General features: G+C 39.2%; 1 protein-coding gene across 1 annotated transcript in view; it reads left to right on the plus strand.

Annotated features, from left to right (window-relative positions):
* Nucleotides 1-13,939, plus strand: part of eipr1 (EARP complex and GARP complex interacting protein 1) — a 158,500-nt gene extending 144,561 nt beyond the window's left edge. Inside the window, exons 8-9 of the mRNA XM_061895652.1 lie at nt 6,605-6,772; nt 13,318-13,939. Of these exons, the coding sequence (XP_061751636.1) occupies nt 6,605-6,772; nt 13,318-13,492 (343 nt within the window). The 3' untranslated portion in view covers nt 13,493-13,939. The remainder of the gene's footprint in view (nt 1-6,604; nt 6,773-13,317) is intronic.
* The last annotated feature ends 11,137 nt before the right edge of the window (nt 13,940-25,076 follow it).

Genomic DNA, 25,076 nt, shown 5'->3' on the forward strand with positions numbered 1-25,076 from the left:
TGTGTGTGTGTGTGTGTGTGTGTATATATATATATATATATATACATACACATACATATATACACACACACACACAGTGAGTCCGGAAAGTTATCACAGCACTTCACAGATTTTGTTATGTTACAGCCTTATTCCAAAAAGGAATTAATTAATTTTGTCCTCAAAATTCTACAGACAATATCCCATGACAATGTGACTTTTTTAATTTTTTAATTTTGAAAATTTACACAATCACATGTATTCACAGTCTTTGCTCAATCTTTTGTTGATGCACCTTTGGCAGCAATTATAGCTTCAAATATTTTTGATACGATGGCACAAGCTTAGCATACCTATCTTTGGGCAGTTAATACACATACACACAAATATGTATATATATTAGGGGTGTTGGAAAAAATCGATTCGAATACGAATCGCGATTCTCACGTTGTGCGAGTTAGAATCGATTCTCATTTTTAAAAAATTTGATTATTTAATTTTATTTAATGTTTTTATATATTTTTTAATCAATCCAACAAAACAATACACAGCAATACCATAACAATGCAATCCAATTCCCAAACCAAACCTGACCCAGCAATACTCAGAACTGCAATAAACAGAGCAATTGAGAGGAGACACAAACACGACACAGAACAAACAAAAAGTAGTGAAACAAAAATGAATATTATCAACAACAGTATCACTATTAGTTATAATTTCAGCATAGCAGTGATTAAAAATCCCTCATTGTCATTACCGTTAGATATTTATAAAAAAAAAAATAAAAATAGAACAATAGTGTCACAGTGACTTACACTTGGATCGCATCTCATAAGCTTGACAACACACTGTGTCCAATGTTTTCACAAATATAAAATAAGTCATATTTCTGGTTCGTTTAATAGTTGAAACAAATTTACATTACTGCAATCAGTTGATAAAACATTGTCATTTACAATTATAAAAGCTTTTTTTTAAAATCTACTACTCTGCTAGCATGTCAGCAGACTGGGGTAGATCCTGCTGAAATCCTATGTATTGAATGAATACAGAATCGTTTTGAATCGTAAAAAAGTTGTTTTTGAATCGAGAATCGCGTTAAATCGGAAAAATTGATATATAATCGAATCGCGACCCCAAGAATCGATATTGAATCGAATCGTGGGACACCAAAGATTCGCAGCCCTAGTGCAGAGTGTGAAATTTGGTGGAGGAGGAATTATGGTGTGGGGTTGTTTTTCAGTAGTTGGGCGTGGCCCCTTACCTCCAGTGAAAGGAAATTTGAATGATACAGGATACCCAAAAAAGTTGGACAATTCCATGCTCCCAACATTTTGGGAATGGTTTGGAGCGGGCCCTTTCCTCTTCCAACGTGACTGTGCACAAAGCAAGGTCCATAAAATCATGGATGACGGAGTCTGTGGGGATAAACTTGACTGGCCTGCACAGAGTCCTGACCTGAACCCGACAGAACACCTTTGGGATCAATTAGAACGGACACTGAGAGCCAGACCAACGTCAGTGTGTGAGCTCACCAATGCACTTTTGGAAGAATGGTCGAAAATTCCTATAAACACACTTCCCAACCTTGTGGACAGCCTTCCCAGAAGTGTTGACGCTGTAATAGCTGCAAAAGGTGGACCCACATCATATTGAACCCAACAGGTTATGAATGGGATGGTACTCCTAGTGTGCCGTGATATATTGTCTTGTGTGCTGTGGAAGATGATGTCATTTCACTTAATTGGGTTAAAAATATTTTTTGGAAACCCGTAATTGTAATCCGCAAATAATGTGCCATTCTTGAGTGTCTGTGCTGTCTGGAGCTTGGTAGAGTAACCGTGCAAGACTCTCCCATATCAGTAGGGGCAGCAGGTAGCTAATTGCTTTGTGGATGTCGGCAATATGGTTTGTCGTGATCACAATATGCAGCCGACAGCAAGAGGCAGATATCTAATGCTTAAACCAAAAGTAAACAAAAGCTTAGGGATGGTTTTGCAAAACAAAACTAAAACTGCACTGGCTGCAAACAAAAACAGAATGCTGGACGACAGCAAAGACTTACTGCGTGTGGTGCAGCGGACGGCGTCCACAATGTACATCCGTACATGACATGACAAGCAACAACAAAATAGGAAACACTACACACCGGAAAACACCAAAAAACTCAAAATATGTCACGGTGTGATGTGACAGGTGGTGACAGTACACCTACAAACCCTGTTTCCATATGATTTGGGAAATTGGGTTCAAATCCAGGCTCGGGATCTTTCTGTGTGGAGTTTGCATGTCCTCCCCGTGAATGCGTGGGTTCCCTCCGGGTACTCCGGCTTCCTCCCACTTCCAAAGACATGCACCTGGGGATAGGTTGATTGGCAACACTAAATTGGCCCTAGTGTGTGAAAGTGAGTATGAATGTTGTCTGTCTACCTGTGTTGGCCCTGCGATGAGGTGGCGACTTGTCCAGGGTGTACCCCGCCTTCCGCCCGATTGTAGCTGAGATAGGCGCCAGTGCCCCCCACGACCCCAAAAAGGGAATAAGCGGTAGGAAATGGATGGATGGATGGAGGGTTAGATGTAAATATGAACGGAATACAATGATTTTCTAATCATTTTCAACCCATATTCAATTGAATGCACTACAATGACAAGATATTGGATGTTCAAACTCATAAACTTTATTTTTTTTTTTAGCAAATAATAATTGACTTAGATTTTCATGGCTGCAACACGTGCCAAAGTAGTTGGGAAAGGGCATTTAGTGACAGTAGTTTTCTGAAGTGTTCCTGAACCCATGTGGTGCTATCCTTTAGAGATTGATGTCGGTTTTTGATACCGTGCTTTCTGAGGGATCGAAGGTCACGGTCATTCAATGTTGGTTTCGGGCCATGTGTGGAGTGATTTCTCCTGATTCTCTGAACCTTTTGATGATATTATGGACAGTAGATGTTGAAATCCCTAAATTTCTTGCAATTGCACTTTGAGAAATGTTGTTCTTAAACTGTTTGACTATTTGCTCTTGCTGTTATGGACAAAGGGGTGTACCTCGCCCCATCCTTTCTTGTGAAAGACTGAGCATTTTTTGGGAAGCTGTTTTATACCCAATCATGGCACCCACCTGTTCCCAATTAGCTTGCACACCTGTGGGATGTTCCAAATAAGTGTTTGAAGAGCATTCCTCAACTTTATCAGTATTTATTGCCACCTTTCCCAACTTCTTTGTCTTGTGTTGCTGGCATCAAATTCTAAAGTTAATGATCATTTGCACAAAAAAAACCTTTTATCAGTTTCAACATCAAATATGTTGTCTTTGTAGCATATTCAAATGAATATGGCTTGAAAATGATTTGCAAATCATTGTATTCCGTTTATATTTACATTTAACACAATTTCCCAACTCATACAGAAACGGGGTTTGTACTTTGAGACAAGCTATAGTGATGCACTGTTTGTTATGGTTTGAATTTATATCCAACAATTGCGAGAACGACTTTTTACTGTCAATATCGGCTGCTGAGTTGAATTGTTTTATGTTTTCTGCTAGTGGTGTGAGTCGGGATTTTTCCAATGAAAAAAATGTGCCTTGGCTCAAAAAAGGTTGCAAAACACTGGACTACATGACAAGCCGTGCCTTGGCCCCATGATACAGCAAGTGTAAGACAGTGGTTCCCAACCACCGGGCCGCAGAATAATTTTTTATAAATTTTTATTTAAAAAAATAAAAGATAAAAGAATAAAAAAATTTCATTTTTTTATTAAATCAACATAAAAAACACAATATACACTTACAATTAGTGCACCAACCACAAAAACCTCCCTTTTTCATGACAAAAACGTCCCTTTTTCATGACAGAGAAAAAAAAAAAAAAAAAAAGGATCCCCCCCACCCCGGGCCGCGGGACAATTTATCAAGCGTTGACCGGTCCATGGATACAAAAAGGTTGGGGACCACTGGTGTAAGACACACACACAGGGAAAAGAAGAAAGCGGCTGAAAGGTAGCAAGACGTAAAAGACACTCACATCCTGAGGATGAAGAGAAAAGTGTAGAGCCCGTGTGGACATTATTTGGATTAGAAGAACCATGAAAGGAAACAGCAGGAAAAGGGAATTGATGATGATGATGTTGATGATGATGATCAGCACATACAGTCGAGTCTCAATGAAAAAGGTGAGCATATTTTTTCTGAAACCTACTGAGAGCATGATGCCTTTTAGGCAGGATTTGTGTGGGTATTGGGGTGTGAAACAGAGATAGGAAAAAAAATTACTTTTTTGTGATATATTTGTGTGCACTGTTGTTTACTTACCAATTTAAAAGAAGGGTGTCTGAGTTTTCACACAACCACTATCTTAACATCTCTATATTCAGTTTTCTTTGGTACTTGTTTCCTCATATGCACACATGGTTTTACACATGAGTACATACATGCTGCATGCACACATGCACATTGTGTTTTATGTTTTAAAACAGTTTTTCATCAAAAAGTTTTAGTTTTGGAAGATCAGGACTTGTCTGAGCGATGGTTGATCAGCCAAACAGAGAAATCTTGGAAGAAGAGTCTTTATGAAAGCGATAACCACGGACTTGATAATAGGAATTCTCAGAATGAACAGCAGGAATTATTCATTTTTTCTGTTTTTAATTTCTGAAAGGTATGGTTTAGGATGGTAATGAAATTGATTCATTGATCATTACTAGTTTGCAGTCTAGTTAGTCTGTCCAGTACATCAATTGTGTCAAATCAGGAGTTCAGAACATTCAAAAATAAATTCTCCCATTTAATATAATGTTTAAAAAAGTAATTATTTGTTTTCTTTTTAGGAAAATAACCAGTCTCAATATTATTTTTTTAACCGCATATTCCCAGACACTGCTGAAATCATAATTTTAGCAGCAAATCATAATTTCATTCCATAAACCAGGGGTCACCAATGCGGTGCCCGCGGGCACCAGGTCGCCCATAGGGACCAGATGAGTCGCCCGCTGGCCTGTTCTAAAAATAGCTCAAATAGCAGCACTTACCAGTGAGCTGTCTCTATTTTTTAAATTGTATTTATTTACTAGCAAGCTGGTCTCTCTTTGCTCGACATTTTTAATTCTAAGAGAGACAAAACTCAAATAGAATTTGAAAATCCAAGAAAATATTTTAAAGACTTGGTCTTCACTTGTTTAAATTAATTCAGTTATTTTTTTACTTTGCTTCTTATAACTTTCAGAAAGACGGTTTTATAGAAAAAATACAACCTTAAAACGATTTTAGATTTTTAAACACATACCTTTTTACCTTTTAAATTACTTCCTCTTCTTTCCTGACAATTTAAATCAATGTTCAAGTGATTTTTTTTTTTTTGTAAAGAATGATAAATACATTTTAATTTTATTCTTCATTTTAGCTTCTGTTTTTTCGACGAAAAATATTTGTGAAATATTTCTTCAAACTTATTCTGATTAAAATTCAAAACAATTATTATGGCAAATCTAGAAAATCTTTAGAATCAAATTTAAATCTTATTTCAAATTCTTTTGAATTTCTTTTAAATTTTTTGTTCTGGAAAATCTGGAAGAAATAATGATTTGTGTGTCTTTTTTTTTTGTTCTTCTTTGTCATGAAAAAGGAACGTTTTTTTCATGAAAAAGGGAGGTTTATGTGGTTGGTGCACTAATTGTAAGTGTATATTGTGTGTTTTATTTTGATTTAATAAAAAAAATGCAAACACTTTTTTTTTTTTTAAATAAAAATTTATTAATTATTTTTTTTAATTTTATTTTATTTTTTTATAAAAAAAAATTCTGCGGCCCGGTGGTTGGGGACCACTGGTTTAGAGGACTCGGTGGTGCTTTGTCCGAAGTGTCGCTTTCACTTTCATTTGGAGGTGGGTTGCCTTGGAGTTTGTGGTAGTTCTATGTGGTAGTCGTTTCCTTTTGCGATGGCGGGGTTTATGGCTTTCGGCTTTGGGGCTGTGCCTTGTCCATTTTGGTGTCTTGATGAGGGTGAGTGCACTAAATTGCTGACTGAATGATCGTGTGCATATGTTTGATTTAATTTGATCAATTTCCCAAGTCAACTTTGACCTCCTCGACAATTGCATTGTTTTATGTTGAGGCGAAATATATTAGCGGAATGTCAAGCTTGTGAACCCGAAAAATTCATTAATCAGCCACAGCTTTACATAAAGCGCAGGGTTTAAAGTGTGGGAAAAGGTAGCAGTTTATTATCAGAAAGATACAGTATCCAATGTCACTTCATTGGTTAAAAAACATTGTTTTCATAAGAAAGAGTTGATTTCCATTCATCTATCTATGTCAGCGACATATAGTGACCAGTAGAACAATTAAATGGCAGTCCACTTAATCTGTGTATCTACATGTAGCCTTTCATGCAACAGAGTACCAGTGGATCTTTCTAATGTAAAATATTTTGATAAAGATTAGGAAACACTGACCCAGGCAGATCTAGTCAGACTAAATCTTCAAGCCTATCTAGTCTAATAAGACAGCCTGAGCAGTCCGGTTGCGATCGATTCAAAAACCAGCGTGTAGTAGCAGACAGTAGCTCCCTTTTCAGCGGTTGTTCCATGTTATCCTTAGTTCTTTGTGAAATTCTTATTTTTGGTTCTAGGGTGTGGAGTGTCCGCTACAACCAAAGCCATGACCAGCTGGTGTTGACAGCCAGCAGTGACAGTCGCCTCATCTTGTCCAATATGGTGTCCATCTCCTCTGAGCCATATGGCCACTTGGTAGATGACGAGGAGCTAAGCGAAGGAGAGGACAACCACCAGGAAGACAAGTAAGACCAATGTCTCAATATTAGATGTCTAAAGATGTTTATGATTAATTTTTTTACCGGAAATGGGAGTTGTTTTGTAACATTTTAATGTGTAATTGTATTTTATTGTGGAGTGTCTTATCTGAAACCCACTTGAAGGGGCCTTGTTATAAAAAAAAATGACCTTTTCTTACCTATTGGTACCTGCTGTTGTTTATTTTTGGATCTGCATAAGTCCCGAAAATGTTCAATTAAACTTTGGCGGCATTGCGGGGAAATTTATAAAATGATCTTGCCTTTCTTCCTACTTCCGCCAAACAAGCTGTTTGGAATTTGCTCCTTTTGTGGCGTTTTTGCTGTGTGGGATGTAAGTGGATTATCCACGGTAAAAATGTGCCGACAGTGCCTTGCCCGCATCTGCCATTTTAGTCCGCACTGTAGTCAAGAAGCTCCTTCGTTTTTGCTATCCAATTGTTGTGGGGCAGACTTGCTCGTACATGCACATGCATTAGAGATGCGCTGTTTGCGGTCTCATCCGCGGAGTCCGCGGATAAACTGCGGGTCGGGCGGGTGACATGACGAAAAAATAGATTTTAATTAGATTCGGGCGGGTGGCGGTTGAACCATTCGGAAATATTTGATATACATGGTTCTGGGATCAGTATCCTTTACCATTCAAAGAGCCATTCAGGACCCGTGTCACAAAGCGAAGAAGACAATAGGAGACACAATAACATTCTCTAGAATGACTGCCGGCAGTCACCCAGTTAATAAGTATTAGGGCGTGCTATGAAGCCATTGGCTTTGTCGCCTTCTACAGCATGTACGATCTGCTTGTCAGTCCAGCAACATGTTGTGTTTGGCTTCCGCAGACACACGCACATGACTGCAAGGCATACTGGGTGACACAGAGTACACTAATGGTTGTGATATAAACAATTTTAACACTCTTAGTAATATGCGCCACGCTGTGAAACCACACCAAACAAGAATGACAAACACATTTCAAGAGAACATCCTCCCAGTAACATATACCCAGAATCCTTTGCATCCATGACACTTCCTGACTATTTTATACACCTGCTAGCAGCATACCCCCCCCCGTGCGTCGGTAAGGTGGGCGGGGTTGGGGGCGCGTGGATATAAAATAGTCAGGACTGTCATGGATGCAAAGGATTCTGGGTATTTGTTGTGTTGCGTTTATGTTGTGTTACTGGTTGGATGTTCTACCGAAATGTGTTTGTCATTCTTATTTGGTGTGGCTTCACAGCCTGGCGCATATTAGTAAGAGTGTTAAAATTGTGTATATCACAACCATCAGTGTACTTTGTGTCACCCAGTATGCATTTCAATCTTGTACGTGTGATTGCAGAAGCTGCATACAACATGTTGCCGGACTAACAATCGGTTTGTACATGTTGTTGAAGGTGTCAAAGGCAATAGCTTCACAGCACGCCCTTATTCTTGTCATCAGGATGAACACCATTGGATAATCGCAAGATTTTTAGTGGCTCCCATTGTTTTCTTTACTCTTTGAAATGGGTCTAAATAGCTCTTTGAGTGGTAAAGGTGGCCGACCTCTGATGAATTTCAACGGGCGGGTGGCGGGCGGTTACGGTTCTGATAAAATGTTGGTTCGGGTGGACGGCGGGTTGATGACGACTTTGGTGATGCGGTTGCGGATGATATAATTGCCTATCCGTGCATCTCTAACATGCATCCTTTGTTGTCGCCATTTCTAATACAAATTACCGTATATTTTGAACTTATATCTGTTAGTAGACTTGCTATGGAAGCGCTAAAAACTACAACATGGCTGGCGGAGCGAAGATGCTGTCAAAGTGGAGCCAAGTAAATAAGGCCCACCCACAAAAAGGCGCATTATGAAGAGATGGTCAGAAAGCAGTTTAAAAACATAAAACATTATCTATGTAAAATGTTAACTGAATAACACCATTACATGTTATGTAGACCACAAAGAACTGTTTTAAATGTAGGGGAAACAAATTAGGATATTTGTCTAAGATTTATATTCCAAAACTGTAACAGGAAAGTCAAGAACATCTTTTTTTGAACAAAAAGCATAGGTAAAAAGGAAAAACATTAAAAATATGTATTTTTTTTAATCTAAAGTAATTACCAACAGTACCGTGCACCCAATTCATGATGCGTTCACTTCCCTCTATGTACTTAACAGTGCTTAACTCAATGATAGAACGTCACCCACAATTGTCAGACCTTCATAATTACATATTTGCTGGAGAAGTAAGGTGTTAGCCCCTCTGCTATGGACAGCCGAGTCCACACCAACTGCAAATCTTCACTACTTTAGTCACATGTCTTTTGGAACCACATTTCCAAAAACCTTCATATTGTTTCATGCTGAGGGTTAGGAATAGTTAAATAAATGATAAATGGGTTGTACTTGTATAGCGCTTTTCTACCTTCAAGGTACTCAAAGCGCTTTGACACTACTTCCGCATTTACCCATTCACACACACATTCACACACTGATGGAGGGAGCTGCCATGCAAGGCGCCAACCAGCACCCATCAGGAGCAAGGGTGAAGTGTCTTGCTCAGGACACAACGGACGTGACGAGGTTGGTTCTAGGTGGGATTTGAACCAGTGACCCTCGGGTTGCGCACGGCCACTTTTCCTACTGCGCCACGCCGTTAATTGTCTAACTAAGTCGACCAACGGAGCACAGCCTCACATATTTTGTTGTTGTTGTTGTTCTTGTTGAGAACATTGGCTAATTCTTTTTTCCAAGACACATTGAGGAACACCGTTCTCCAACATTACCATTTTTAAAATTTGTCCAACTATATTGTGAATATATAATGTGATTGTATACATGGATGTTTGTAGGATCTGAACATGACGAGGAAATATTAATAATGATAAAATATAACTAAACAAAATTCAAATACAAATGCAGTATGTTGAATAGTCATTACTAATATACTGTACACCCATACTCTGTATATGTTTATATGTATTTGTTTTGGCGTACTGTAATATTAAGCACCTCTCGTGGTAGTGCAGTTCTTAAGTTTGGCACGTCTGTCCTTAATCACTGAAGCAAGAACACAACAAAGACTTGTCCTCGATGATAATGATTGTTAGCGATATTATATGACCGTGATTTAGAAGCTTTATAATAATCTCTAGCACAGGGGTCACCAACCTTAATGAAACCAAGAGCTACTTCTTGGGTACTGATTAATGCGAAGGGCTACCAGTTTGATACACACTTAAATAAATTGCCAGAAATAGCCAATTTACTTAATAAATAAATCTATATATACAAAAAAAATGGGTATTTCTGTCCGTCATTCCGTCGTACATTTTTTTTCCTTTTACGGAAGGTTTTTTGTAGAGAATAAATGATGAAAAAAACACTTCATTGACTGGTTTAAAAGAGGAGAAAACACGAAAAAAATTTAAATTATATTTTGAAACATAGTTTATCTTCAATTTCGACTTTTTAAAATTCAAAATTCAACCGAAAAAAATAAAGAGAAAAACTAGCTAATTCAAATATTTTTGAAAAAAATAAAATCATTTATTGGTAATTTTTCCTAATTAAGATTAATTTTAGAATTTTGATGACATGTTTTAAATAGGTTAAAATCCAATCTGCACTTTGTTATAATATATAACAAATTGGACCAAGCTATATTTCTAACAAGGACAAATCATTATTTCTTCTAGATTTTCCAGAACAAAAATTTTAAAAGAAATTCAAAAGACTTTGAAATAGATTTAAATTTGATTCTACAGATTTTCTAGATTTGCCAGAATAATTTTTTTGAATAATAATCATAATAAGTTTGAAGAAGCTAAAATGAAGAATTAAATTAAAATGTACTTATTATTGTTTACAATAAAAAAAAAAAATACTTGAACGTTGATTTAAATTGTCAGGAAAGAAGAGGAAGGAATTTAAAAGGTAAAAATGTATATGTGTTTGAAAATCCTGAAATAATTGTTAAAGTTGTATTTTTCTCTAAAATTGTCTTCCTGAAAGTTATTAGAAGCAAAGTAAAAAAATAAATGCATTTATTTAAACAAGTGAAGACCAAGTCTTTAAAATATATTCTTGGATCTTCAAATTCTATTTGAGTTTTATCCCTCTTAGAATTAAAAATGTCGAGCAAAGCGAGGCCAGCTTGCTAGTACTTAAATAAAATTTAAAAAATAGAGGCAGCTCACTGGTAAGTGCTGCTTTTTGAGCTATTTTTAGAACAGGCCAGCGGGCTACTCATCTGATCCTTACGGGCTACCTGGTGCCCGTGGGCACCGCATTGGTGACCCCTGTTCTAGCATATCAAAGAGTTGTGGTAACAATGCCAAGTATTTCAGGTATGTAAGAAAGTATTTATTGATATAGCACTTTTCACAAAGAGGGCTCACAAGATGATTTGCATGGTTAAAATACAAACAGAACAATCAAAAAATATTTGCATAAAGCATAATACAACAACAGAACAATTGCAAATAAATATATAACATTTTCAGCAGCACGGTGGGGAGGAGTTAGTGCATCTGCCTCACAATACGAAAGTCCTGAGTAGTCCTGGGTTCAATCCCAGGCTCTGGATCTTTCTGTGTGGAGTTTGCATGTTCTCCCCATGACTGTGTGGGTTCCCTCTGGGTACTCCGGCTTCCTCCCACCGCCACAATCATGCACCTGGGATAGGTTGATTGGCAACACTAAATTGTCTATCTGTGTTGGCCTTGTGATGAGGTGGCGACTTGTCTAGGGTGTACCCTGCCTTCCGCCAGTATGCAGCTGAGATAGGCTCCAGCACCCCCGTGACCCCAAAAGGGAGAAGCGTAGAAAAATGGATGGATGGATATAATGAAAATTGTATGGCATATTACAAGAATAATACTTAAACACACACTTAAACAAATGTGTTTTTAAATGCCGTTTAAAAAATCTCCACAGACAAGGTAATCAACTATAACCATTATCAGCAAATAGTATAAAAACCAAACAAAAATAAAATATTTTCATTTAACTGTCTATACACACCCAAACATAAAGAATAAGCATAGTAAATTTATTTTTCTACGACTAATAAGTGAAAACTGAGTTATTTTCAGCTCATCCACTTGCAGGGTGTTATAATATGCAAGGCTATTTAGTTTAAATCATATATATATATATATATATATATATATATATATATATATATATATATATATATATATATATATATATATATAATTAAATAGTTATGACAGTAAGTTTGTAGCGAACCCCTTGTTTCAATATTGGTAAGAGATTATAAAACATATTTTTTATTTTTATTTTATTTATTCTTTTTTTTATATTTTTGATATCAGATTATACATCCAGTATGTGAACTCCGATACACGCAGTCTGTTCTGCTCCTGCAAAACAATGTCTCTTCTTCGTAGTTTAGCAGACAGATAACTGGTCGTCTCCATTTAACTGCCTAAAAAACGCTGTAAAACTGAACACACAGAAATAAAGTATGTCAAATTAACTTACGTAAACATAGTAGAAATGCATTCAAATAAATGTTTGAACTCGTATGTTGAATCCCAGTACACCTGACTATGGTAGCCGTAATGCGCCGACAATCCCTCAAGCGGTGCAACTTCATACATTACCAAATTTGTACTAAAACGTTTTGATAGATTTTTGAGCACCGCAAGTTATTTTCTATATTCTCAATGAAACATTAACGTTTTGGTGTTGGTTGCTGGCATCATATTGCAGTCTACACGTATCTCTTATGTGTGACTGCCATCTATCGGTCACACTAATCATTCCATCATGTACTAAATAAAATAGCTTTGATGTCGGTAAGCACAACCAGAATAATTCCGTACATTAGGCGTGCCGGGTTATAAGGAGCACTGTCAATTTTTGAGAAGATGAAAGGATTATAAGTGCGCCTTATAGTCTGAAAAATACGGTGTATATCTGTGGCTTTTGGTCCGGTGCTGCTAATATATGGAAACATATTTTTTTATTCAAAAATTAGTGGGTGCGGCTTATATACCAGTGCACTCTACAGTCGGGAAAATACGGTAAGGTGATTCATTCTTTTTCCTCTATTTTAAAGCTGCTAACATTAGTTTTGTGATAGAGGAAGACCTCCATGGCTACAAATTATTATTGTGTCGTATGTGGATAATTTTGTTGTTCTCAGTCAAGCACAAGAAGAGGGCTAGGCAACTCGCAGGAAAACAGAGACAGTAAAACAAAATAGAAAACTAAATAGATTAACTTGTTTTTAAAAAAAAATAATGCACTGAATATGACTGTATTTAATGAGCTGTAATTAACGCAATAATTTGACACCTCTATAAAAAGTATGTTTTGTTTGTGTTTGTATTGTATTGGATCTATATCGGTATCCGCCATTAGTTAAGCCTGCATTATTGGTATCGTATTGGAAGTGGGAAAACTGTATCAGGACACACCTAATAATTACAGTTTCTCTTGGACTGCATGTACTAATTTGGACTTCAGCTCGCTTCTTTTTATGGTGTGTCATGTGCTGTGTTTGCATGTGTTGCAGGGGCAAGGAGCCTCTAAAAGACAGTGTGGTTTCCACCTACGAGGAGCATGAAGACAGCGTATATGCAGCTGAATGGTCATCTGCCGATCCATGGCTCTTTGCCTCACTCAGCTACGACGGACGCCTTGTCATCAACAGGGTCCCCCGTGCCCTCAAATACCGTATACTGTTGTGAAGGAACAAATAGGTTGTAAACTTATAGCTTTCACACCCATAAACTGCTGCAGTAGACATACTATACAAAAGGATATTGTTGCAAAAATTGTAATTAGTGTAAATACAGTAGATGTCCTCAATACTGCAAAGTAAGTATTTCTGGTTAATAGTTTGACTAACTGTGCTTCTTCAATGTCATTTTAGGATATAAAAGCATTGTTTCACAGAAATGTAATTGTATTTACCTCTGCAGATTCCATCATATCCTCAACATAAATGTCCTTCAGCTCTCATAATACATTAGTCAGAATAATACTGTTGAGAATTTAAAACAAACACAGAATTCTTCCTGAAAGAATGAATGCTACGCTGGAAAAAAAATGTTCATTCAAGATATAAGCCTGTATTTCACATTACCATTTGTTGTAATAAAAATCCCTGTTATTTGACAGATTTACCACCAAAATGTTGATTAATCTTATTGCAGTCATTGGGTTTAATGTTTTCAAAAGTTGAACAGTCTATCTGCAAAGACTGAACAGTTATGAGCCGTAATGTTTCTGCTTATGTTAAAGTTAAAGTGCCAATGATTGTCACACACACACTAGGTGAGGCGAAATTATTCTCTGTATTTGACCCATCACCCTTGATCACCCCCTGGAAACTGGTATGGTGTCATTCTCATGTCGGATTTGAAAGTCCCTGCTGTATCGTATTGGAAATAATATTTAAAATTGTATTTTACTGCGGTATAATAAGTACTATCTACACGATGATGCCTCATATAAAATTGCACATATCAATAGTTACTATATAAGCAGACTTGTTTTTACTGCTAACAGTATCTTGTCCTACAGCACTTATATTTTTCTCCGTTTAATGCTATGGATTATTGGTAGCGGAAGGTTGCCTCGCGCATGAGATTGTTCTTAGAAATTAGTAGTAAATCGTACAAACAGAGGTTCAAACGTATGCACTCTTGGATTAGAGCACAGTGTCAGGTCTGAAGGCTGAACGTTAAAGGGGACCTATGATGAATTTTGTCTTTTATGACAAATGAATGTTACAAAGTTAAATCTTCTTGTTAAACAATGCCAAAGTGTCAAATCAAACGGTTCATGCATTTTGGCCTAAGCTTGCACAAAGTTTTTAGTTTTACAGTCTGGCTAAGTTGTGATGTCACATCAAGGTTCTGATTTGGACATTACAGTAAGCCAAGCTCTCAGCCAGAGGAACTCCTCCCCCTCGCCTGATTTGAAGTTTTGGCATCATTTAACACGAGTATCCAACGATGTAACAGCAATCATAAGTCCTCCCCTCTGCTTCAGGCTATAAGGAATGCAAAACCATAGACACTAGTTTAGATTGTGTGTGTGTGTGTGTGTTCCTTTAAGAAGGGCAGTGTGTTGGGTGAGTGACTTCAGTAAGTGAGTGGAAGAGTTAGGAGAACGAGCGGTAGCATGCATCAGTAATGGCACTGGCAGAAATAGGAATAAAGTCACCTTATTGGCACTAATCAGCTGCCTCGTTATTTTGACCCAAATGCGGCGCTTAGCATTGTCGGCTGAAGTGAAGGGTGTCACCCCCAACGAAAACATCGGCCCTGGAGGGAACGTCTCGCCTGCGTTCCTCGACTACGGTCTGGGACTGGGAGGCGGGAGCCAAACAGCAGGAAAGGTGTAGCTCAGGGGTCTCAAACTCAATTTACCTGGGGGCCACTGGATGCAGAAACTGGGTGAGGCTGGGCCGCAAGAAACAATTTCTTAAAAAGTCTAACATGCACTTTTTAATGAATTCACCTTCGATGAATGGCTTTCCCGCCCTAGCAACAAACTTCCCAACCCTCACAATTTTTCCGGGAGACTCACGAATTTCAGTGTACCTCCTGACAATCGGAAGAGTTAGGGCTGCATGGGATTCTGGGTATTTGTTGTGTTGTGTTTATGTTGTGTTACGGTGGGGATGTCCTCCCAAAATGTGTTTGTCATTCTTGTTTGGTGTGGTTTCACAGTGTGGCGCATATTTGTAACATTGTTAAAGTTTTTTTTACGGCCACCCTCAGTGTGACTTGTGTGGCTGTTGATCCAATATGTCTTGCAATAGAAGTGAAGCGTCTCATATAGCCAGATACTGCATGTTAATGGGCTTGCACGCAATTAATAAAGGATGTAGGTGGCACTAAAGACAATGTAATCATGGTACGCTCTGTGTATCGTTGATTGGGAGAAAATTGACAGGAATTCTAGGGGCATCTGGAAAATTGGGAGCATTGGCAAGTATGACGCTGTCTAGCGCCGTTCATGCGTTCATGATAAACTCGCGGGCCGCACTCACATTAAATTGTCGTGTCAAGGTGCGGGCCGCAAAATAACGGGCCACTTGTTTGAGACCCCTGGTGTAGTTGTTACGTGATTGGTTGTTGGCGTGCTCAGTGACACTTCCTGTTTGCTGGGTTCCCAAAGCACAAGTGACTTCATGCAATGAATCTTGCTTCATCATTTCTGGTTTCTTCCAACCAAAAAAATCTAATTATATATCTCATATTTTATCGATGTCCCACTTGGTTGGGAGTTTTTCCTTGCCCTTATGTGGGCGCTGATCCGCGGATGTCATTGTGGCTTGTGCAGCCCTTTGAGACACTTGTGATTTCGGGCTATACAAATAAACATTGATTGATTGATCGAACACATTCTATATTGATATTGATTATTGCGATACATGTCCTGCTCAGTGGCCTTGTGGTTAGAGTGTCTGCCGTGAGATCGCTAGGTCGTGAGTTCAAACCCCGGCCAAGTTATACCAAAGACTATAAAAATGGGACCCATTATCTCCCTGCTTGGCACTCAGCATCACAGTTTGGAATTGGGGGTCAAATCACCAAAATGATTCCCGGGCGGGGCCACCGCTGCTGCTCACTGCTCCCCTCACCTCCCAGGGGGTGAGGGTGATGGGTCAAATACAGAGAATAATCTCACCACACCTTAGTGTGTGTGTGTGTGACAATCATTGGTACTTTATATTTACTTTACATTAATATCGTATTATCGGCCCAGCCCTATAACAGTGTAGAATATAATACATCAATATGGAGGGTGGTAAGGGGGGTATTTGCAATGGAAATGAAAACATATTTAGATTCCAGTCAAAAACAGGTTTAAAAAGAACAAAATATATATGAAAACACATGGAAAGAGTTCAGTCAATTATCAATTTATAGAAGCAATATCGATCCAGTGTGTTGTTGAAAAGGTAATTATTTCTCATGTGTGATTAAATTGCATAGAGAAAAAGATTGTGACCTGCTGTAAAAATGGAGATGATGCATTAACACGCTTCTCTGCACAGTGGGTGCAGAGGGACAGACAAAGAGAAACGAGTAACTGACAGCCAGAGAAGGCGGAGTGAAGAGGTTTGCAGCGCACCATGGGAGGTGAGGAGAGCAGCATGAAGTTACTTTATGTTTGCATGAAGTGGAGGAGGGAAACCTGGTCTACTGAGTGTTGTTCTCTCTGCTGGTGATAGTGGGCCTAATGAATTTGACAACCTTCTAGGTCCAGCCCTTATATTGTCTTATTTTTTGGTGATATTTTGTTTGTTTATTTTATTGTACTCCGTGACTCCTGAGTTGGTTTGCTCAATAATTATTTGCTTGTGCAGAAAGTTCCTAATATGAGCCTGAAGACTTTTCCACCCACTGCATGGATGCTGTGGAGGACTGAAAAAAATAAATAAAAAACAGTGCCAGGATTTACTGTGGAACGCAATATTCCTGTTGAGAAAATGTTAACCTATTTGCACCCAAATCGCAGTGTTCATGTTGTCAGGGCATTTCTGTGACTTTTAGCTCTGTGGCAGTGCAGCTCCTATATAAAATAGCAGCTAATCACTTTGGATGTTAGCTGGGAGTGTGCAAGCATAGCTAATACTGACAAACACTTATAGCTCATGTGTGCTGTGAAATATTTATTTATTCTTGTATCGTTGGTGCAGATAAACTATGGAACTGGCAATTGGGGACTATTACGCTATTTAGGGGGTCTGGATGGAGATGTTTCGATTTATAGCATGTTTTGTTTTATCTTTACTAGAGACTGAGGACGGACTTTTAAAAACATTTTCTTTATTGAACACATTTGCCCAATAATCAAGGAGTAATTGTAAAGTGCATCTTAAAAGATACATTTAAAGTACCAATGATTGTCACACACACTTTACCGAAATTATTCTCTGCATTTGACCCATTACCCTTGATCACCCCCTGGGAAGTCAGGGGAGCAGTGGGCAGCAACGGTGATTTAACACCCAATTCCAACCTCTATCTTGTTGAGATAGAGGTATTTTGTGTAAATTTGCAGTTTTATTTTTATTAGTTTTTCTGCTCTCATTTTGACTTGAACACAGTGAATCAGGAAACTACGCCCTCTGGCAAATGACAGGTGTCTTGTTCTCTTTATGGGTGTTCACCTTAACAGAGGGAAATTTCAAGGAAATAACAAACATTTCTGACATTGTTTTTTATTTTGTATTTTTTTAAATGTATTTTTTCAAATGTATTTATTTGACAGCGACATTACAATGAAACATTGCCACCCATAGGTAACCAATGTCAAAGTACATAGGATTTTTAGCCACAGGCTAACTTGCAACCCTCATCCCTGGTTAGGTTTCTAAAGAAAAGTTGAGAAAAGTGTAAAACACATACAAAACGTTTAAAGGGGAACATTATCACCAGACCTATGTAAGCGTCAATATATATACATTGATGTTGCAGAAAAAAGACCATATGTTTTTTTTAACCGATTTCCGAACTCTTAAAGTGTGAATTTGGCGATCTAAACGCCTTTCAATTGTTTGCTGTCGGAGCGATGACCGTTCACCCGTGACGTTACAACGGGAAGCAATCCACCATTTTCTTAAACACATTACACACACAAGTCAAATTAGCTCTGTTATTTTCCGTTTTTTCGACTGTTTTCCGTACCTTGGAGACATCATGCCTCGTCGGTGTGTTGTCAGAGGGTGTAACAACATATCATGGACGGATTCAAGTTGATTTACGTGGACTGTGCATCGATTAGTACGGCATGCTAATCAATGCTAACATGCTATTTAGGCTAGCTGTATGTACATATTGCATCGTCATGCCTCATTTGTAGCTATATTTGCATCCAACCTTTCCCTCCACCCAAATTGAATGCCAAACAAACACATCCCAATCGACGGATTTAAGTGTCAAAAGATGCGAAAAGTCCCTCGTTTGGTCTGCACATTTTACCGGCGATGCTACGACAGACATGGCACAGAGATGTGTGGATCTCTTGCGACACTCAAAGCAGATGCATTTCCAACGATAAAGTCAACGAAACCACAAAGGTGAGTTTTGTTGATGTTATTGACTTATGTGCTAATCATGACTGCCAGCTAATCAATGCTAACATGCTATTTAGGCTAGCTGTATGTACATTTGTAGCTATATTTGCATCCAGACTTTCCCTCCACCCACATTTAATGCCAAACAAACACTTACCAATCGACGGATTTAAGTTGCTCCAGTGGTCTGGTCAAAAGATGCAATCGTTGGTTAGACGGCAATCACCGAATAGCTTCAATAGCTATTCGCTCAGTAGCTTCAGTTTCTTCTTCAATTTCGATTTCCCCATCTGCCTCCACACTCCAACCATCCATTTCAATACATGCGTAATCTGTTGAATCGCTTAAGCCGCTGAAATCCGAGTCTGAATCCGAGCTAATGTCGCTATATCTTGCTGTGCTATCCACCATATTTGTTTGTATTGGCGTCACCATGTGACGTCACAGGAAAATGGACGGTGAATCTACAGATAGCGAAAATCAGGCACTTTAAAGCCTTTTTTCGGCATATTCCATGATGGGTAAAATTTTGAAAAAAACTTCGAAAAATTAAATAAGCCACTGGTAACTAATTTTTATTGGTATCAACCCTTCTGAAATTGTGATAATGTTCCCCTTTAAGACAAGTACAAAATAAGATATGCATGAAAAATAATTGGCCCCATTTGTCTATACTACACCCAGTTGTAGTGCTCACTCTACTGATTTAGAATTGGTGTAAATATCAACAGACAGTACATTAGCAGTCATCACCAATATGTAAAATTAAGGGCCGTTTAACTTAGTGAATTCATTTATGTGATTAATCGCAAAAATATCCCGTTAATCATGTATCAACACAGATTAATCACCCAATGTATTTTGACCACGCATGCTCCTTTAGCTTAACCGTGGATGGTGACCTGTAAGGCGGCTTGGGTTGTTTTATGGTCAGTGATCAGGTCAATGTATTCGTCAATGAAAAAGGAGTGTGCTCTGTGACAAATTGTGCTTCAAAATACACCCCGATGGGACTTGAAATAAAATGTTACCATATGTTGAGCGAATAAAATACATATGTTTCGTAAAACATTAAAACAAAAAAACAAAAATTGTGTATAACATCCTGCTGAAAAAAATTACATTTGTTTTAAAATATTGGCGCATTTTTTTAAGTTAATTGAAATTGCAGTGATTAATCATGATTGATCCCAATTCTAAAGTGTGATTAATCTGATCATCTGGCTAAAAAAATATAATTTGACAGCATTAGTATGTCTGTACATTCTCTATAATGCAAATACAAAGCTGCAACTTCTAAAATAATAGCAATTACTGTGTTTTTCGGATTATAAATCACAGTTTTTTTTTCATGGTTTGCCCGGGGGTGCGACATATACTCTGGAGCGACTTATGTGTGAAATTATTAACACATTACCATAAAATATTAAATAATATTATTTATCTAATTCGCGGAAGAGACGAAGAAAATGTCAACAATCGTCAAATACACGTCAACCAATAAGAACTTGGCGGGGGAGGGTCATGGCAGAAGTGCATTGTGGGTCATGGGATGCTAACTGCTATATGCTATGTGCTACTGCCGTAGCTATTAAAATTGATCATTTCAACGTTGGCGGTAACTTATAAAAACTGAGAAGGGCTCAACAAAATTGGCACCGAAAAGGAAATCATGTACTGCAGATTATAAAATGGACGTAGTGAAATATGCAGCAGAAAACGACAAGAAGAAGCGGTGCATACCTTTGGAGTTGGCAGAGTTGTTTAGAAGCGACATCGAGGAAGAAGATTTCATGGGATTTATCGATTAGGAGTGACAGATTGTTTGGTAAATGTATAGCATGTTAAATAAATGAATGATAAATGGGTTGTACTTGTATAGCGCTTTTCTACCTTCAAGGTACTCAAAGCACTTTGACACTACTTCCACATTTACCCATTCACACACTGATGGAGGGAGCTGCCATGCAAAGCGCCAACCAGCACCCATCAGGAGCAAGGGTGAAGTGTCTTGCTCAGGACACAACGGACGTGACGAGGTTGGTACTAGGTGGGATTTGAACCAGGGACCCTCGGATCGCGCACGGCCACTCTCCCACTGCGCTGTCCCTATGTTCTATACGTTATAGTTATATGAATGACTCTTACCATAATATGTTACGTTAACATACCAGGTACCTTCTCAGTTGGTTATTTATGCGTCATATAACGTACACTTATTCAGCCTGTTGTTCACTATTCTTTTTTTTTTAAATTGCCTTTCAAATGTCTATTCTTGGTGTTGAATTTTATCAAATACATTTCCCCCAAAAATGCGATTTATACTCCAGTGCGACGTATATATGTTTTTTTTCCTTCTTTTTTATGCATTTTCAGCCGGTACGACGTATGCTCCGGAACGATTTATAATCCAAAAAATACGGTACATTAATGTAAATATAGTTATGATGCAGTAAAACATGTTTACGCCAAGGTACTGTAAAGGAGGGTCCGGCCGGGAGTCGAACCTCAGATTCAAGAGTAGCAATGTGGATTCTGACCTGGTCGTGGAACAACTGACCAGCTCTTTACTCTTGCGGGAATCCCTTAGAAGGCCTGGGAGTATGCCTATCAGTCTACATGTGCTTTGTGGATTTGGAGAAGTCGTATGACGGCGTCCCCCGGGAGATCCTGTGTGAGGTGCTGAGGGTGTACGGGGTGAGGGTAACACTGCCGAGGGCCATCCAATCTCTGTACAACCAAAGCGAGAATTGTGTCCTGGTGTTTGGATGTAAGTCGGATCCATTTCCAGTGGGGGGTTGGTCTCCGCCAGGGCTGCGCTCTGTCACCTATCCTGTTTGTGATTTTCATGGACAGGATTTCTAGGCAGAGTCGTGACCATGGCGGCGAGGGTATACGTCGCCCCTATTTGCAGATGATGTGGTCCTGATGGCAGCTTCGGTTTGTGACCTTCAGCTCTCACTGGATCGGTTCGCAGCCGAGTGTTTAGCAGCTGGAATGAGGATCAGCATCTCCAAATCTGAGGCCATGGTTCTCAGCAAAAAATACGATGGTTTGTACGGTCCGGGAAGAGAACGAGACTCTGTCCCAGGTGGAGGAGTTTAAGTATCTTGGGGTCTTGTTCACGAGTAAGGGAATGATGGAGAAGGAATTCAGCCGAAGAAGTGGAGCAGCTGGGGCAGTATTGCATTCTGTCTGCCGCACGGTTGTGACAAAAAGAAGAGCTGAACCAGAAGGTCTACCAAACTATCTACATTCCTACTCCACCTATGGTCATGAAGTGTGGGTCATGACCGAAAGAATAAGATTGCGGATGCAAGCGGCTGAAATGAGTTTCCTCAGAAGGGTGGCTGGTATCTCCCTTAGCGATAGGGTGAGAAGTTCAGTCACCCGAGAGAGACTCGGAGTAGAGCCGCTGTTCCTTCGCTTGGAAAGGAGCCCGCTTAGGCGGTTCGGGCATCTCGTGCGGATGCCTCACGAGCGTCTCCCTAGGGAGGTCCTCGTTGCACGTCCCACTGGGAGGAGACCCCGTGGCAGGCCAAGGATCAGATGGGGGGATTATATCTCCTCTCTGGCCTGGGAACACTTCGGGATTCCCCAGGGGGAAGTTGCTAATGTTGCTCTGGGGAGGGAAGTCTGGGGGTCTCTGCTGGAGCTGTTGTCCCCGTGACCCGATTCCGGATAAGCGGTTGAAGATGGATGGATGGATAAAACATGTTTTCCTTTCATTTTGTAATATAACTTGCAGATAATGTTTTTCATAGAACGACGATTATGGATAGATGCAGATTCCGGCACACGTTAAATAGTGGTTATGAATTATGAATTATGAGTTTCTTTTTTACTGAATCTTGACCCACGGGTTGTCATATCTATTAACTTATTTGACGCCACTGCCAACTAAATGAAAAAAGGAAACCAGGTAGCATGTCTTGAGGCCTGGGTGGATGGTCAATAAATCCACTAATCGAACAATAAATGAAAACAAACTTGATAATTTTGCCAGCATCAATTAATGATATAGTGTGTGCTGAATTAAAGAAGGGAATGAGCACTCTTGTCAGCCGTCCACAGTCTTTGCCAGGGAGGAGTAACAATTTGCGGGGCAAAAGATGAATGAAAAACATTTCACAGGCTTGCCAATGTCATGTGAGGCTGTGTCAATGATGTCGTGGATGACTTCATCTCGGCTCAGCATTGCACGGACAGCTGCTTAGAGCTGATAGCAGTCGTGTTAGCATTAAAAGGCACGCCGAGCCCCATCGAGGCCTGCTACAAATATTGTTTCGTCTTTTGACAATGCTCATGTCAAAAAGTCTCACCAATGTGGAGATGTGTTACTGATAAGGCAAGAGTCGAAGATGAAGTGCATCACAAGGTTGTTGTGCCATAAAGTGCATCTGGAGTGTATTCACAATGCTTTACTTTTTTCCACATTTTATGTGACGGCCTCGTTCCAAAAACAGAATATATTTTTTTTTTCCTCAAAATCATACACACAATACCATATAATGACAATGTGAAAACGTTTTTTATTTTTTTATTTTTCAAATGTTACATACAAAAGGAGTAGACGGCACAGACACAAGGGCATGGTGTTAAACTCAATGATTTATTATATATATATATATATATATATATATATATATATATATATATATATATGCCATACATAAAATAACACATAATAAACTAGGGTATTGAGTTTGACTGAGCCAAAAGAGTGTATATGTGTGAGACTATGAGTGTAGATTAGCTGCTAAATGTGTTACCGTAGTGTTGGGCAAGAGACAAAAGATTTGGGGGAGAGAAAGGCAGAGCTTGGAGGTCCGTGAGCCGGCGGGAAGTCGAGGATCGAGGGAGGCAGTCAGAGTCCAGAGGGAGCTTCAGGGAAAGTGAGACGCACAGCTCACTACCAAGGTGACGGAGGATACGGCGGGAACGACACAAGAAAACGCACAATGAAACTCGGTGGAAACAGAGAGAGAGAGCAGGATTGCATCAAGCTTGACGTGGCTTACTGTACGCAAACAGAAGGTTACGTTCCGGTGCGGGATAGCAGGTTGAGCTAGCTTATCAAGGCGAGTGTGATCAGTCTGGCCCTAAAAAGTACAAGCACATTCTGACTCGCTGACTGCTCGCTGTTGCTTTTGCGAAAAACTAAAAATAGAAATGGAATGGAAAACGTATATGCTGGTTATTGGTCCTACTAGACACCAACATTATTTAATAATACCACTTCAACATTTGACAACCAAACAACTATACAAGGCGACTCGGTAAATAATCTGGTTATTATCTTCGACCCAAATCTCTGGTTTGAGTCACACATTAAGAGTGTTACTAAAACGACCTTCTTTCATCTCCGTAATATTACAAAAATTCGTTAAAAGATTACAGTTGGTACAAAATGCGGCTGCTAGACTTTGACAAGAACAAGAAAGTTTGATCACATTACGCCTGTACTGGCTCACCTGCACTGGCTTCCTGTGCACTTAAGATGTGACTTTAAGGTTTTACTACTTACGTATAAAATACTACACGGTCTAGCTCCATCCTATCTTGCTGATTGTATTGTACCATATGTCCTGGCAAGAAATCTGCGTTCAAAGGACTCCGGCTTATTAGTGATTCCTAAAGCCCCAAAAAAATCTGCGGGCTATAGAGCGTTTTCCGTTCGGGCTCCAGTACTCTGGAATGCCCTCCCGGTAACGGTTTGAGATGCTACCTCAGTAGAAACATTCAAGTCCCATTTTAAAACTCATTTGTATACTCTAGCCTTTAGACCCCCTTTTTAGACCAGTTGATCTGCCGTTTCTTTTCTTTTCTCCTCTGCCCCCCTCTACCTTGTGTAGAGGGGGGCACAGGTCCGGTGGCCATGGATGAAGTGCTGGCTGTCCAGAGTTGGGACCCAGGGTGGACCGCTTGCCTGTACATCAATTGGGGACATCGCTGCGCTGCTGACCTGTCTCCACTCGGGATGGTCTGCTGCTGGCCCCACCGCGGACTGGACTCTCACTATTATGTTATATCCACTATGGACTGGACTTTCACAATATTATGTTAGACCCACTCGACGTCCATTGCATTCGGGGGGGGGGGGGGGGGGGGGGGCATGTCAGTGCCCGTGACAGCAAATTTATTTCAAAAATCACATGTTCATAAGTATTCACAGCTTTTTCTCAATAATTTGTTAATGTACCTTTTACAGCAATTACAGCCTCAAGTCTTTT

The sequence above is a fragment of the Nerophis ophidion genome, linkage group LG03 (assembly GCF_033978795.1).
Source record: "Nerophis ophidion isolate RoL-2023_Sa linkage group LG03, RoL_Noph_v1.0, whole genome shotgun sequence".
Lineage (NCBI taxonomy): Eukaryota > Metazoa > Chordata > Actinopteri > Syngnathiformes > Syngnathidae > Nerophis > Nerophis ophidion.